General features: G+C 37.6%; 1 protein-coding gene across 8 annotated transcripts in view; it reads left to right on the top strand.

The window, feature by feature from the left end:
• Window positions 1-16,755, top strand: part of CEP295 (centrosomal protein 295) — a 53,609-nt gene that overhangs the window by 10,421 nt on the left and 26,433 nt on the right. For 5 of the 8 annotated variants that reach the window (XR_009356868.1, XM_059186457.1, XM_059186433.1 and 2 more), the window contains exons 4-10: window positions 2,043-2,167; window positions 3,510-3,603; window positions 5,818-5,913; window positions 8,082-8,222; window positions 10,190-10,373; window positions 10,837-11,004; window positions 13,052-13,273. Coding sequence is in view for 7 of the 8 variants with exons in the window: in XM_059186457.1 (XP_059042440.1) it covers window positions 2,043-2,167; window positions 3,510-3,603; window positions 5,818-5,913; window positions 8,082-8,222; window positions 10,190-10,373; window positions 10,837-11,004; window positions 13,052-13,273 (1,030 nt within the window). In the remaining variant the exon portion in view is untranslated. Of the gene's footprint in view, window positions 1-2,042; window positions 2,168-3,509; window positions 3,604-5,817; window positions 5,914-8,081; window positions 8,223-10,189; window positions 10,374-10,836; window positions 11,005-13,051; window positions 13,274-16,755 lie in introns of those variants that run through there. The other 3 variants (XM_059186444.1, XM_059186483.1, XM_059186475.1) reach the window with 3 other exon arrangements.

Below are 16,755 nucleotides of genomic sequence, written 5' to 3'. Positions count from 1 at the left end.
TCATATTTTCTGTATGTGAGGTAGTGTTTTACATCTTTTTATTTTGTGTGTCCCCTAAGTATTGTAGATACAATTGATGCTTCTACTTTTATCCTTTAATCTTCAAACTAGCTTTATAAATGATTGCTCTACTACCGTTACAATATATTTGCTTTTACATTGGAATCTTTTGCTTTTATAGTTTTCTCACTTCTAATTATGGCCTTTTCTTTTTCACTTAAGTCCTTTTAACATTACTTGTAAGGCTGGTTTCATGATGATGATTTAATTCTTGACATTTTAATTACGTGTCTTGGTGTGTGACTCCTTGGTTTAATATTATTAGATGCTCTCTTGTGCTTCCTGGACCTAGAAGTCTGTTTACTTCCCTAGGTTAGGAAAGTTTTCAGCCACTGTTTCTTCAAATACGTTTTCTGCCCCTTTATTCTCCTCTGGGATCCCTATAATATGAATGCTATTACACTTGCTAGTGTTTCAGGTCCCTTAACTTACTCTCATTTTCTAATTTATTATTTTTTAAATTTTTACTGTTTAGCTTGGGTGCTTCCCATTACCCTGTTTTGCAGCTTACTGATTGATTCTTCTGCATCCTTTAACTTACTATTGATTCCCTCTAGTGTATTTTCCATTTCAGTTACTGTATTTTTCAGCTCTGATTTTTTTTTTTTTTTAATTTTTTCTCTCTTTGTTTAAGTTCTCACTGAATTCATCCAGTCTTAAATCTGGGGAGCATCTTTCTCACCATTACTTTTAACTCTTTACCAGGTATATTGCCTGTCTCCATTTTGTTTAGTTCTTTTTCTGCGGGTTTGCTTTGTTCTCTCATTTGGAACATATTCCTCTATCTCCTCATTTTGTCTGACTTTCTGTGTTTGTTTCTGGGAATTAAGTGGAACAACTCCTTCTTCTGGTCTTGAGGGACTGGTCTTAGGTAGGAATGTCCCCAGTGCAGACTGAATGTGACTGGTAGCTTTGGCTAGCAAGTGGAGCTCCTACAGTCATGGGACGGGGCCAGGTATGCTGCGCTGTGGGACCACCCTGATGGAACAACTAGAGTGGGCTTGGGATGGACCAGGGATCTCATGTGCTCTCAGCTAGGACCGTACTAGCAAGATGACTAAACTGAAGCAGTCTGGGTTTCCTGGGGTGCTCCATGTTGGGGCTGCCCTGGCAGACCTGCCTCAACTTTTTGGTGTATTCATGTATTACAGTAATACTGCTGGGTGCATTTCCGAGTAAGAGTCACTGTCTTCATGTGGTGTTTAAAGTGGAACTATTCTCTTCCAGTCCTTAACTATCTGGGTAAATAAAACAACCTTCTGAGCCAAAAATTGATTGTTTAAAGCATTTTGGACAGATTCATTGGGGTGAATTCAGATTTCCCATTTTATTATGATTCTTCATACCTCTAAGACATGTGTAGTTGAATGTTTTGTAATCACTTGTATTTCATGCACAAATAGTAAAAATTCTTTAATGACTTTCAAAAAGACGAAGTAGAACTTTAACACTGTTCCCTGACCATGTTTTGTTTATTGTGAGTCATGGTTGGAAAAGACTAGATTGTGGTCCCAGAGATAGTTGCACAAAATAAGCAACCTAGTTCCAAAGAAGGCAGGTCTTTGATATCAAACAATTAGGAAAATAAGTATCTTTAAGAAATATGTTCTTGCTTCTTGAGTTTACTCTTTGTTTTTAGTAATAGCCTTAGATTGTGACATCTGGTTTTTATAGTGTTACTTATGCCACCATTAACTTTGTGCTTCAGTGAGTGAAGGGGGTATTGAGTACCTATCAATATAATTTCTTTAAATATAAGTGAACTAAATGTTCCAATCAAAAAGACAGGGTGAAAAAATGGATAGAAACTATGACCCATCTACACAGTTTCAGTGAAGAAACTGCTTCAATGCAGTTTCTCAAACTTCAGTTACTTGAATACCTTCGTGATTTTGCCCTGACTAGAGAACCACTGATACTACTTTTATGTTTGGCATTTTAATCTTGTTTAACATGACATTTTAAGTAATATATATTTTTAGGAACCTGATTTGAATGCTCTGGCACGGCGGGCAGCAGAAAGAAGAAGGAAAGCAGAAATGAGGCATAAAGAAGCTCTGAAATTACAAAAGAGTAAAAAAGAAGAACTAGCGAAACAAAAAACCTGGTAAAGTAATAATGAAATTCATCCCATTTTCCACTGAAACATGATATGACTAGAAGTAGAGAGCATACCGGGTACTGTTAAACATAATTATTAAATACAAGTCATATGGTATATCCATTGGTTTGTTAAACTTGGTTTAAAAAATAACAGTGGAGGGCGCCTGGGTGGCTCAGTGGGTTAAGCCACTGCCTTTGGCTCAGGTCATGATCTCAGGGTCCTGGGATCGAGTCCCGCATGGGGCTCTCTGCTCAGCAGGGAGCCTGCTTCCTCCTCTCTCTCTCTGCCTACTTATGATCTCTCTCTCTGTCAAATAAATAAATAAAATCTTTAAAAAAAAAAAAACAGTGGAGATATGGTTTACCTCAGTGCACAAAGTAACACGGGAGCTTTCTCTTCTCCAGTGACTTTAGCAATTACTTAGTTTCTGGAGAAATATATAGCTAGCTCAAAATGCATGTTCCCCAACTGTCTGCCTCTGATGTAAAAGAAAGAAAGATCAGTGCAATTAAGAACATGAAAAGAGGTTTAGACTCTTGGCAAATCATTTTTGCATGTTGTAAAGTTGGTGGAGCCTGTTACCAGTCCATGATGCTCATTTTGTATGGTGTCCCATCTTTATCAACATTTCTTGTTTTTATTCTGCACTATTTTTTTTTTTTTAAGATTTTTTATTTATTTATTTGACAGAGAGAAATCACAAGTAGATGCAGAGGCAGGCAGAGAGAGAGAGAGGGAAGCAGGCTCTCCGCTGAGCAGAGAGCCCGATGCGGGACTCGATCCCAGGACTCTGAGATCATGACCTGAGCCGAAGGCAGTGGCTTAACCCACTGAGCCACCCAGGCGCCCTATACTGCACTATTTTAAATGAAGAAACATTAGATGTTTATTGGGTCAGTTTCACCGAAGGTCTTTATGTCTTTAAAGATACACCTCTTTTACTTGGTACACATTTTCTTAAATGACCAGTGTGTATAGATTGTTTTTTTGTTTTGTTTTGTTTTGTTTTGTTTTTTAAGATTTTATTTATTTATTTGACAGACAGAAATCACAAATAGGCTGAGAGACAGGCAGAGAGAAAGGAGGGCAGCAGGCCGCCCGCTGAGCAGAGAGCCCGATGTGGGGCTTGATCCCAGGACCCTAGGATCATGACCTGAGCTGAAGGCAGAGACTTAACCCACTGAACCACCCAGGCACCCCTAGATTGTTTATTAAAGAGCATATTAAGCCTATGGGATCAGGCTGGAAGATTTCTTGATATCCTGTGGCATTTATATTTTATCCCTGAGAGTTGTGATCTAATATTACCTGAGACATTAATTTAGGGCATCTCTTGTCTTTCAAGGCATATAACAGCTCGAAAGGAAGCACTGCTTGTGGAAAAAGAGAGATCGGCCAAAATTACAAGTCTGCCACCACCACCCCCAGCTCTTTTTGAGGTGAATTATTTTGAATGTTGAGAAGAACTAGGTTGTAATACTTCTTCTTTACTGTTAGAATTCAGTGCAGCTCAAAATTTCGTTTGTTTAAACTTAATTTTTAAGCTTACAGGTAACAAATGAATATGTCTGGAGTATTTAAAAATATTCCTAGAGGGGCGCCTGGGTGGCTCAGTGGGTTAAAGCCTCTGCCTTCGGCTCAGGTCATGATCCCAGGGTTCTGGGATCGAGCCCCGCATCAGGCTCTCTGCCCAGCGGGGAGCCTGCTTCTCCTTCTCTCTCTGCCTGCCTCTCTGCCTACTTATGATCTGTGTCTATCATGTAAATAAATAAAATCTTTAAAAAAAAAATTCCTAGATATCATTTTGCCTTTTCTTTAGTGTATATCTCTGATTATAAGTACTTTTTATAAAAGCACAGTACTGATATTCCTGATACCTAATATTCAGTCTTTATTTAGTTTTCACCAATTATCTTAATTTATTTTAGTTGTTTCAAAAACTATGTTTGACTTTTTAAAAACTATAACTCGTTTGGTCTTCTTTTTTAATTCCCTTTATCTACAGAGGAAAAAATTAGATTATTTGCACTATCGACTTTTTCACATTCAAGACTTGGGTTTTGTAAATAGTCATTACTTCACAGGTAAAGAAGTTAGGGTCAGATAAATTTACACAAGATTACATAAAGTGGATGAGAGAAGTCTGTTTCTCTGTGGGAGTAATATGTGTGCTTTTGTGATTTTGAGCATATTTTTAAAAAGACATTTATTGAGTAAAGTGGAAATTAATTTTAAAAGGTATTGGTTCTTTTGTTTTATAATAGCTTGTTGTAGTTACTGAAATGGCTATCTGGATGAGTCTTACAATTACATAGTTATTTTTATCTAAAAAGAGGAAGTAAAAAAAAAACCCATAAATCTAGGGATATCTGATTTCACTGTATATACAAGTATATTTTCTGTAGGTAAGATCAGCATAAGTACCAGATATTGCCTTAAGCCTTTCATTTTGTTAGCCTTCCTGCTTTTATGTGGAGCCATCTGCCATGCCGACATTTGATGCAAGATTCAAATGAGAGTCAGATTTCAGTCACTCCCTCAGTATGGTGTTAAAAGGCAAGCAGTACTTTATCCATGATGCCTTTTGATTTCCTTTGCTGTAATTCCTAATATGCCTATCAAGCCAGGGTCACATTTTTACATAAAGCAATTAAGACATCTGCATAAGTGCAAGTATGAATTATGTGCAAATGTGTAGTTGTGCTTTTTTCCCCAACTTTTTATTATGAAAATTTTCAATATATAGAGAAATATATAGAGAAATTCAAAGGAAAACACAGTGAATAGTTGTTTACATCTATACATGTGTATAGATTTCAAATAGGATAAACATACACATTTGAATGTAAATTGTAGAGATGACATTTCACCCTGAATACTTCATTATACTCCTTATTATAAGAATAAGGACATTCTCTTATGCAACCAGAGTATTATACTAAGGAAATTAACATTGATTTCTTAATACCACTTAATATGCAGTCCATAATCAAGATCTCCAGTTGTCCCTAAGTTGTTTTACTTTACAACTTCTTTCTTTTTTAAACCAGAATCCAGCTGGGCTTCACCCATTGCTTTTGCTTGTCTTGTCTTTCTCTCTCAGTATAGAACATTATCTTACACAACCATAGTCAGCCTTTTTTTAATTTCAGACTCTTTGAAGAGACTAGTCTCTCATATTCTATTTTTTCTCATTTGGCTATGGTGGTGACTACAAGAGATCTCTATCATAAAGGTATATTTTTCTCTTTTCAATGACCGATTAATCTGGGAGTTGATACTTCGGCACCAGGCAGGAATCTACCATTCTTCTACATTTATCCATTGTCCTACTTCTGTTTGGGAAAAGAAAAGACAACTTTCTCATCACTGGGCATGCAGCACCATAACCAAGTAATCAAACTTAGAATCTGTAATAGGGGAGCAATTTGCCGCTGTGCCTCCTGCTGTGGTGTGGTGTACAGCATCCCTGAGTTCCTGGTCTTGCCTTAATATGATCTAGCTTTTAAACCTAGATTCCAGGTAATGAAAGAGCCCATGTAGAGAAAAATGAATAAGGATAACTGATTAAATACAAAATTATTTTTATTGGGTCCAGCTTTAATTGAAAATACTGTTAACCTAATAATCCATTGTCTATGGTCCTTTTTCAGAACATTGAACTAAAGAGAACTTCTAATGTGAAAACTGGTAGATCCACCTATCATCATCTTTGCACTTTTGTGAGCAGAGAGACGGACACAGAGCAGGTGATTGACTTAGAGTTGTTTACAATCCTCACTTTGTTTCTCTGTTCATTGAAGTGAGTTATATCTATACATGTTCTCTGTGAAAAATTTGGAACTATACATATAAGCATAAACCATAGGAAAAACGACTACAGTTCCATAACATAAAAGTAATGTGATTAATACATTAATGAATTTATTATGGCCTTTATGTATAAACATACACTTTTCAAAACATAATTTTTGTAGGCACTTAATATCTCATGATAGATTTAACCATTGTTCTTTTGTTCATTTCTTTTTGTTTCTGTAAATAATGCAAACATAATCTTGTACATTTTTGTATACAGCTCTGAGGTATGTTTAGACTCCTAGAAGAGAAATTACTGGTTTCAAACTATATAACGTTTGATACAGATACTTGATATGGATCATTAAATTGCCTTGTAAAAAGTATTGGCAACTTAGGGAACTAGTCATCATACTCTTCTCCATTCCCTTGTATGGATGATTATGGTTCAGAAAGTGTTGCCAGTCTTGCGATTGAGAAATAATAATCATTGTTATTGAAATTGCTATTTCTTTGTAACTGGATTTTAATTTCTTTTCATATTGGATATATTTGGCTCCTGGGAAAACAGACTTTCTCAGTAGAGCTGTCCTGTGGAGTTCAGATTGCAGCAGATGCACATTTTGGTTAACTGCTTAATGGCAGTTGTTAAAATCACTATTAAGACCTAAGATGAGTATTCTCATTGTAGTATTAACTTTTAAGAAATAAGAATAAATCTTGATTTGTTTAAAATCGTGAATTATTATTACAACCTCAGTCTTACTATCACGTAGAAATAATAACTTCAGTCTGTGGCTAACTTGCTTTTGTGGTTACTACCCTACATTTTACAGTTCTCTCAAGTAATGCTTCTTGGGAGCACTTCCGGGGTCACTAGTGGTAGTTTGTAGAGTTCCATGATGTTATTCGAAGTTGATGGTATTGCACTCATACAAACACCATGGAAAGTACACAGGAACCACGAGACATCACTTTTTACCACCATATGCAATTTACTGGAAAGGTGAATTGCTCATGCAGAAATGATTAGTGTCACACAGTGTTTTAGTGCTCACTGCCATAGCAACAGGATGTGGTCTAAAATTAACTGTTATGCATTCTGTTAGGACTTAAATACTGGATCGTTATGTTTGTTTTACATTTCTCCCGACTGTGAATGTTTTCCACGTTTGGTGTATAAGTGCTTGTGTAAGTTTTGATAAATTTTTAACTTTTTATAAGAGATTTTTATGTATTTATGGCAATAAATGATAAACTAGACTAGTACCTTACCTATATTTTATGCACTCTACGGCATACCTAACTTTTCTTAATTTTTCAGTATTTCCAGGCTCCATGATTCAACTGCAAGTTTTTTCAGATTCTTGAACATCTCCAAAATATTTTCCCATATATTTATTGGAAAAAACCCTTGTATAAGTGGACTTGCACAGTTTAAACCCATGTTAAGGGTCAACTATGATAGCCTTCATAATCATCATCATTTCATCTAAGAATTTTGACATGTAAAATAACATAAGATGTTTACTTAAGTTACATTTGGAATGCTTACCTGTATTTGAAAGTGAACATTCACGGAGTAATAGTTAATCCAAGTTATGTGCCCTTGTCCCGCTGACTTGCTCTTGTTAGCTTAGTGAGATGATAGCTGACTGTACAATCATGTAATCATTGATGATGCACAATTTTTGAGAAGTTAGAAATTATATTCAAGTAGTTGTTTGGTGATTTGGCCTTCCTGAGATTGAAATCAAGCAGCAGATGTTGAATGGAAGGCAAAGACCAATCCCAGTGCTTCCCTCAATGACCTTTGCTGTCTATGGCTTCTTAACTGCTGGCTTTGTGAGTGCTTACAGCACTGTTGTTTTACTGGAATCTCTTAACAAAACAGCGATGGAGAAATGTGTGGATGAAAATAGTGTGATCTGGTTTAAAATGAACCAACTTGCCAAACTTTCACTGACAATTTGATATTTTTCATATATACATGTGCTTGGTAATTGTGGGCCTTTAAAAATACAATAAGTAAGAAAGCATGACTTTAAGGTCATGTTTTAGTTATCACCTTATTTCACAATTTTTAAAATTGTCTAAAATGTTATTAATTGACTGCTAGCCAGATCCTCATTTGGCTGCTGAAGAAGAAGCTAAAAGATTGGAAGAACGACAAAAACAGGCAGCACGGGAGAGAATGGAACAGTATCAAAAGGCTCATGTGCGGGGATTTCAAGCAATGAAAAAGATCCATTTGGCTCAAGTAAGAATTCTGGCTGGGACCACTGCTGGTAGACAGACGGCCTGATAGACTATATAGCACTAACTGATTAGTGTAAACGGTTTCAAAGTACAGAGGTATGAAGAATGTGAAAGTAACAGTCTTTGACTCCCAACTTTTACCTCCTGTTTCAAATTCAGATTGGGTGAAGCAATTGTCATAGTATATTGCTGTTCTAAAAGTTTTTGTCATGATGAATTTATTAAAAGTTTAATATTTTCATCAGACAGAAATGGCGAAAAGAAATTAATTGCTTTTCCCATTTAATGAGTTGCATTTGTGCTCTGCAGATTCTAGCATTCTGTTTATTAACTCTTTACTGCGCAGAGCACTTGTTGGCTTGGCAGAGTATTGATTCAAAGGTAGAGTCATGATCCTGGCTTTCCAGGAGCCTTGAGAAATGTCATAGAGCCATACAATATATATAATGAAGACTGGCTTATAATTTTAGCTTCACTTCTCTCCTGATTATTCAATTCAGTGAGTGTGTATCCTGAAACAAAGCATAAAAATGATTCATTTTCAAAGTCAGACCATTTCTTCTGTATTTGATTAATGCATTTGGATGTTTCAAACACTTGTAAAGAGTGAGTTTTTAAGTATTTCTGTGGGAATTACAGGCCTTAAAGTTCATTGGTGTAATTTTAACTTATTTATACATGACCTCCCTTAAATTTTTTAGATTTTATAAACTGGGAGTAAATTTTGACTAAAATAACTGATTGTCTGAATTATTAGCAATAATTCTCATCGAAGATTTAAACCAATAGGAAAAAGTGTGAAAAGCAATCATAAACTGAATGCATTCTTCCATAAATCATACTGTTTAGTGGTTAAGAAGGTAGACTTTACAGACTAGCTTTTAAGGGCAAAGGCCATGTGGTTGGGCCAGTGAAATTGTAACACACAGAGAAAGCTGCACAGTCATGCTAGGTCACACATAAGTGACCAATTGAATTACAATTTACCCTATAGTAGACATTTGAACCAGCCTATCATCTTGGTCAGAATTGGCGCCCAAAAGGTGCCCAAAGGGCGGGGTCCATACTTATTCGTAACTAGGGAGACAGTATGCATCCCCCCACTGATCCAGTGTCTCCACCTGGCCTGACCCACCCTTGTATTTTGGCTTTGTTACCTGGGGCTGGTTTCCCTGACTTGTTTTTGAGTAAGTCCTTTGGGGACAGGGGGGTAGGGATAGTTTAAGGGTTAAACAACAAGGTTATTGTTTAATCTGGATGGAAGCCTCTGGCTAAATAGGTCCTTACATATCTGGCTAAATCCTCAAATCAAGGGTGAGAGGTCTTCCCTTATCCTTCCTCACTTGTCCTTCACCACCAAAATATAGTTCAATAACCTCACTAAAACACTGTATTTAAACTTTCATATTAGCCAGCTCTTTTGAGGTTAAAGATATCCCCTTTCATCATGGGAATTTGTAAAAGTGTGAAGTGACAAATACTTGGTAGGCCAGCTGCTGTGGATCTTGGTGCTTGCCTGGGCCTGTTACATACATGCTACTGGCTGCAGGGAGAACTGGAACAAAGTGCATTGCAGGAGCCATGGCAGCTCATAGAGACTGTCCCTTCCCAGCCATCCTGAGAAAGGAGACCTGTACACAGCAGACAATTTGGAAGATTTGTGGCCTAACTGATACTATCCTTCCATAATACTAACATAGTACTAATTACCTGTGTCTTGATCTCTAGGCTAAGAGTAAGATTGTGTTTCTAGCATCTCACGTGGTATCTGGGTTTCAGTATGAAACATTCAGACATGAACTACTCAGAATAAATAGTTAATGTCTTTTTGTGGCAGAACACAGGAGGGACAGGGAGAGAAGTCCAGTCCCTGTTAGTCAAGATTTCTCCACTTTTCCCTTCCCGTTAATGTTATTGACTAAAGTCTGTGACCGAACTGTTGTTGATTAAGTCCCTCTGTTCTTGAAGACTCAGGAGAAACTAATGAAAGAACTCGAACAACTCCAACAAGAGGACCTGGCACGTAGGAGACAGACTGTGGCACAGATGCCACCACAACTCATTGAGCTTCCATACAAACGCAGTGAAATGAAAGAAGACTGGCAGAGAGAGCTGGAATTTGCCTTTGAAGACATGTACAATGCAGACAGGAGTAAGACTCTTCCACATTCCATACGGTTTCATCAGTGCTTCTAAGTATTTGGCGGGGGGGATACATTTATATTTGAACAAAGCAGTTTTTATTTTGGGATTTTTCAATTTGAAAGACGGCCTCATATTTTAAACTTAGAGTGATAATGGCCTTTAATGGGACAACTGGGTGGCTCATTTGGATAAGCATCTGCCTTTGGCTCAGGTCTTAATCCCAGGGTCCTGGGATCGAGTTCACACATTGGGCTCCCTGACCAGCAGGGAGCCTGCTTCTCCCTCTGCCTGCCATCCCCCTGCTTGTTCTCACTGTCTCTCTCTCTCTTTCTCTCTCCCCCACCCCCAAATAAATGAATAAAATCTTTTTTTAAAAAAAGGGGGGGGAAGAAGTGGCCTTTAAAATTTTATGCTCAAGTTCTTTTTAGTCATTTCAGAATGGAAAGCTCTCTCTCTGTTTCTTTACTGAGAAGTGAAAGGAAACCTGATTTTGCACCTCGAACCGGAACCTTTGCCCACTGTGACTGATCAGATCCAAGATGAAGAACTGGACCTTTCAATGGAACAAGAAAGTTTAGGAGAAACTGAAAATAGTCCAGTTACAGAAGCCGAAACAATATGTTCCAGTGAAGCAGAAGGTAAAACTCCTTTTGAGCTGAACATTACCATATTTCCTAGAAAAAAAATGCTAGTAATTTGCCAACAGGAAATTCTAGTCTAATTATAGTGCATACAAATGACTAATACTAATGGGAGTGGTGGAAGAAGGAAGCCATGTTTCTACATTTTCTTCATTAAAGATCTTCTCTGTATACATATGAGGAAAGTCATTTTGTTCACATATACATATAATCTGAAGACTTTTAGGTTAAGTTAGATGCCCAATTCTGAATTCCTTTGAAGGCTCAGCATTGTTTTAGACTTTGATCAAATCACCAAAGATCCTACTGTATTAATTAGTGCTAAGTACTTCATATACAATGATGAGTAGCACAAACTTCAGTCTATCTTCTAAACTTCACCTCTGTCCCACCATTCTTGGCTGTCCAATAGCTACTTAAAACTCCTGTATGACGATACATTTAAACCTCTCTTGCTTACTGGAATCTTGTCTTCCTCATGTTAGTGAATGATAATATTTAAGCCAGACCAGTGAACATTACCTATAACAACTCCCTCTTTACTTCACGTCTCCTTAGAGATCAAGTTCTCTTTATTTTGATCTCTTTTCTCCCCCCATACCTACAAACACTGCCTTTATTAAGATTTTATTTATTTATTTGACAGAGATCACAAGTAGGCAGAGAGGCAGGCAGAGAGAGAGAGAGAGAAGCAGGCTCTGCACTGAGCAGAGAGCCCCATGCGGGGCTCGATCCCAGGACCCTGGGATCATGACCTGGGCCGAAGGCAGAGGCTTTAACCCGCTGAGCCACCCAGGCGCCCCTATAATACCATATTTTTATGAAGTTTAAAAAAAGGTAAACAGACAAAACTAATCTGTTCTTGAGATTAGAACAGTGGTTTAGGGGTGTACTAAGCAGGAAGGGGCATGAGGGAGCCTTCCAGGTGCTGGCAGTGTTCTACATAATGGTCTACATAATGATCTGGATGGTGTCACATAGGTATATGGAAAATTCCTCAAGCTGTACTCTCAGATTTTGTGTACTTTATTGTTTGTAAGTTAAAATTAAGTGTTTGGGGGTTTTTTTGTTTTTTTTTAAGATTTTATTTATTTATTTGAGGGAGAATGAGTGAGAGAGAGCATGAGAGAGGAGAAGGTCAGAGGGAGAAGCAGACTCCCCAAGGAGCTGGGAGCCTGATGCAGGACTCGATCCTGGAAGTCTGGGATCATGACCTGAGCCAAAGGCAGTTGCTCAACCTACTGAGCCACCCAGGCGCCCTAAAATTAAGTGTTTTTTTAAAAAGTTTGTCAGACCAAACTATAGTTTGCCAGTTTTCAACTTTAGGGGACTTCTTAGATTTTATTCCTTGATTAAGCCAGAGAAGTATGTATTTGCAACACAGTTTAGTCTCCTTAGAGAGCTGTTTGTAGTATGCTGAGTTTTGGTATTGTACCATCAACCCACAGGGAAAGATGTTTGGGGAAATAACTGAAGAATTTTGTTTTTAACTGAAAGGGTTCTCTTTATGAAGATAGGTGGGAAAAAAGTTCTCTGGATAGTGCAAGAAATAATTTGGGAGAACCTGATAGGCTTTTAAGGTTATAACTAGTAATGTTTTCCTCTGTAGCTTACTCAGAAGTACAGAACCATATTTGAGACCCTTCTCTAGGATAGAGTATAAAACCTTACAGAACATATTTTGAATGCTAATTTCACACAAGTTAATTAGGTGATAAGCATTCTGTCATCATTTAGTAAGCAGAATAAACCTCTCTGTGATAAATTTTTAAGCTTGAAATCGGTGTTGCATGCATATTGTTGAAAGATGGTTGAATTTTGATGCCATTATTTAAATATAAATTGAAATTTATTTTTGGTTATAAAATTGCCATTGGGGTCAAATATAATTGTATATGTTGTTAAATTATAAATGAAAAATATAAAGAAATACAAAGTTGTGCTTTTATCTTAACTAGTGTTTGTGGCACTTGCTAAGTATAATAGAATAATTTGCTTGGTATATAATAGGTCCTGAGTAAGTTTTTTTTTTCTTTTCTTTTAGTTCCCTTGGCAATAAAGACCCACCAGGTCCCTTCAAAAATTCTTTTTAAAAAATTATTAAATAAGATCCGAAGCCAAAAATCTCTCTGGACGATTAAATCCATGTCTGAGGATGAAAGTGAAGTGATTACAGCTCTTAGTGAAACTGAGAGTAAAGCACCAACAGTTGAATCAGGAGGAACTGTTGGCGAGGAGAGGACGTCATCCTCTGGGCAGGAACAAGGTGCTGCTCTCCAAATGTCTCATTTTATAGCACACAAACCCTTTCTAAGTTGTTTGAAAAGATGCTCATTCCTGAAACATCAAAGAGTAGTGATCTAAAGGAGGAAAATGCTTAAAGCCCATAGTACTGCTACTTCAAGGCAGTAAATGTTAAAAAACCTTCATAAACCTTCTTCCAGGCACACTTTAATGTAGTTGTAGTACTTATACATGGTTGCCTTTTGAAGAAGATGGGTTTGAACTCACGGGTCCAGTTACGTGTAGGGTTTTTTTGCATAAAAATAGTAGATTTTTAGAGGTTGTGACAGTTTAAAAAAACTCACAGAGAACCTGCATAGCCAAAAATCACAGAAAAAATTAAAAAGTTAGGTATTTTAAGAATATAGCATGTGATAAACATAAGATACAAAATATGTGTTAATCAACTGACTTTGTTATTGGTAAGGCCCCCAGCCAACCATAGGCTGTTATAAAGTTTTTGGAGAGTCAGAATTTGAAGTGGGATGTTTGGCTTCTAACTCTGGCATTGTTCAAGGGACACTGTATATATTAATAATAGTCCAGTATAACTGACGAACCAGAATTAACAAATTTGTTATTGTTAAAACATTTAGCCAGTTTCTAATTTTACTTGTTATGTTTTGTGCTATCGTAAACATCCTTTTAGCAGTCTGCCTGTATCTTTATTTCCTTAGGAAAAACTCTTAAAAGAATTCCTGAATCAAGGGATTCTTGAACATGTTAACAGCTTTTGAATATAGTGTATTGTGTGTTTATTTCACATTGCCACCAGAAATTGGGTTTCTTGTCACTCGTAAAGGTTTTTTTGGTAGACAAAAAGGCTGTTAAATAAATATCCAGAAGTTACAAAGGTCAAGCAAGAACATTATCTGGGGGGCTCCTGGGTGGCTCAGTGGGTTAAAGCCTCTGCTTTCAGCTCAGGTTATGATCCCAGGGTCCTGGGATCAAGTCCTGCACCGGGCTCTCTGCTCAGCAGGGAGCCTCCTTCCCCTTCTCTCTCTGCCTGCTTCTCTGCCTACTTGTGACCTCTCTCTCTCTCTCTCTGTGTCAAGTAAATAAAAAAAATCTTTAAAAATTTTTTAAAAATAACATTATCTGGAGTTACAGACTAACAAATGCGTCGTGGTAACATTCTCTTCATTTTTTTGTTTGTTTGTTTTTTTTCCAAGAGTTTTGTCTTTTGTCTTTTTTTTTTTTTTTAATGTGATTGGATTTGTATGGAAGTATTTTGCTACCAGGCTTCTGAAAGAAGTGACTTACAGTCTGTCTAGATTTTGGACTTTATCCTAAGTACAACAGGAAACCTGGAACTAATTTCTTCACTTGACCTCTTGACACAATCCTCTCAGTTTTCCTACCTTACTGGCTCCTCCTTTGTGATTTCTTTTGCTGCCTTTCTCACCTCTACAACCACTAGTCATTGCTCCCAGAACTTGTTTCTTAGGTCCTTTCACACTCACTAGTTGAATGCTAATGCCACGACTTTACATTATCATCTTTATTCTCATGACATCTGAGTGTCTTTCTAGCCTTGACCTCTCCTTTGAACCCCACTCACTTATTTAAATGTCTTTTTGACACCTTACCTTGTAATCACATCTTATACTTTTCCAAAAGTGAGCTCTTAATATCCCTTCCTTTCCTCCCCTTGCTTTTCCCACATATACTTCCTCATTTCAGTACGTGGCAGTAAAATTCTCTTACTCAAGTCAAAAAGCTTGGCATTCTGATTCCCCTTTTTTATATCCTACATCCAAATCATTGTACATCATGTTAATCTCACCCTCAAAACCTATCTACAGTCCAACCAGTTCTCACCACCTACCATCCTAGTTTAAGCTATGTTTCTTGTCCAGTATAGATTCTTGGCAGTAGCCTCCTAACTGGTCTGTCTGCAGATTTTGCACCTCCCTGCTACGATCTAGCCCCAGAATCATCCTGTTAAAACACAGATCACAAGTCTCTTCACAGGGGGAAGCCCTCCAACCACTACCCAGTTCATTCAGTTAAAACCAAAGTGCTTACAGTGGCATTAAAGGCTTGTATGATCTGCCTGCATATAAACTCTCCCACCATTGCTTTCACCCTCACTTTCTCTAACTTCATTTTCTACAACACCTCCCTTCTAGACTATTCACCATAGGCACTGGCTTCCTGGCTAGTTCTCAGGCACACCAAACATGACTAACGTAGTCTTTGCAAATTGCTAGTCTTTTTGAATGGATTGCTTTTGTTTATTTCTGTGCCTCACTGTCACTTCCTTCAGCTACTTGGTGAGACATGGCTTTCTCAGCAAGGCCTTCTCTGTTTACTCTGTATAAAATGGCAAGTTTCTACACTCCTTCTCCCATACCCTTCACTTCCTGTCACCTTTACCTGCTTTTTCTCCATAGCTCTTACCTTCACTCCTTCCATAGTTCTTACCAGCATCTTCAGGACCATAAATGTACTTTCTTGGCTTATTTGCTTCTTGACCCTTTCTTCACCCAATTTGTCCTCCAGTTCCATTGAAGGTAGGAACTGGGTTTTCTTCATTGCTGTATTCCCAAGGCAAGACCAGTGCCTTGTACATAGAAGATGCCTAATAGTTTTTGCTGTATTGAGTAACTTAAAAGAAGAGTGGTTTGGAAGTCAAGTATAGATACGATATTTAAAGCCACCGGCATAGGGGAATGCTTTTAGGAGAAAGAATTTGGTGAGAAGAGGGCTTCTGAGACCATCTGAGGGACTCCAGTGTTTAGGAGATGACTAAAGAAGGAGCAGACAGCAAAGGTGGTAAAAAAAGAGTGGCCAACAAAGTAGGAGAGAGTATGGTTTCAGAATTCAGTAAAAGGAGGCTCTTTGATTTTCATTCCATTACTAGGTTATTTTTTTTTTCAAAGGCCCTGTACAAGTTGGCTTCTCCAGCATCATTTTGCTTCATTCATTCTCCCCTTGTCTGACTACATCTCATATTCATTCCCATACCTCCCACCTTCTTTACCTGACTGATTGCTCCTTCCTTACCTTTCAGATGTCTGCCTTAATGTCATTTCCTAAGACAAATCTCACCTGAGCCCCTAGCCTACTTCAGATTATCCTGTAATACTCTACTACGTAATCCTTTCTTTCTCTGATAACAGCACTTATCAGTTACTAGTTTTGTAATTTTTTCTTAGAATGATTATTTAATGTTTGTTTCCCCACTTGCCCTGTCAAACCTCCTTTAGGCCTTTTTGAAATTTACCACTGTACCACTGCCTGCAGCACATAAGTAGGAGCTGCAGGAGTGAGTGAGTGAGTGCTCGGTGCAGAGTTCCGGATAACCCTGGTACGGTCCAAGAAACTGCTTTAACTTTCCTTCTCTGTTCTGATTTCAGCAACAGTAAAAATCCTATCTAAAAATGACAGGGATACATTGACATTCCTTAAGCTTTTCTTTTTAAACTTAGGTGCCTTGCTTATTCTATTCTTTGCTTTTCC

Source organism: Mustela lutreola, chromosome 1 (genome assembly GCF_030435805.1).
Source record: "Mustela lutreola isolate mMusLut2 chromosome 1, mMusLut2.pri, whole genome shotgun sequence".
Lineage (NCBI taxonomy): Eukaryota > Metazoa > Chordata > Mammalia > Carnivora > Mustelidae > Mustela > Mustela lutreola.
The sequence above is the reverse complement of the archived record's forward strand: the minus strand, read 5'-3'. Positions and strand labels throughout refer to the sequence as shown.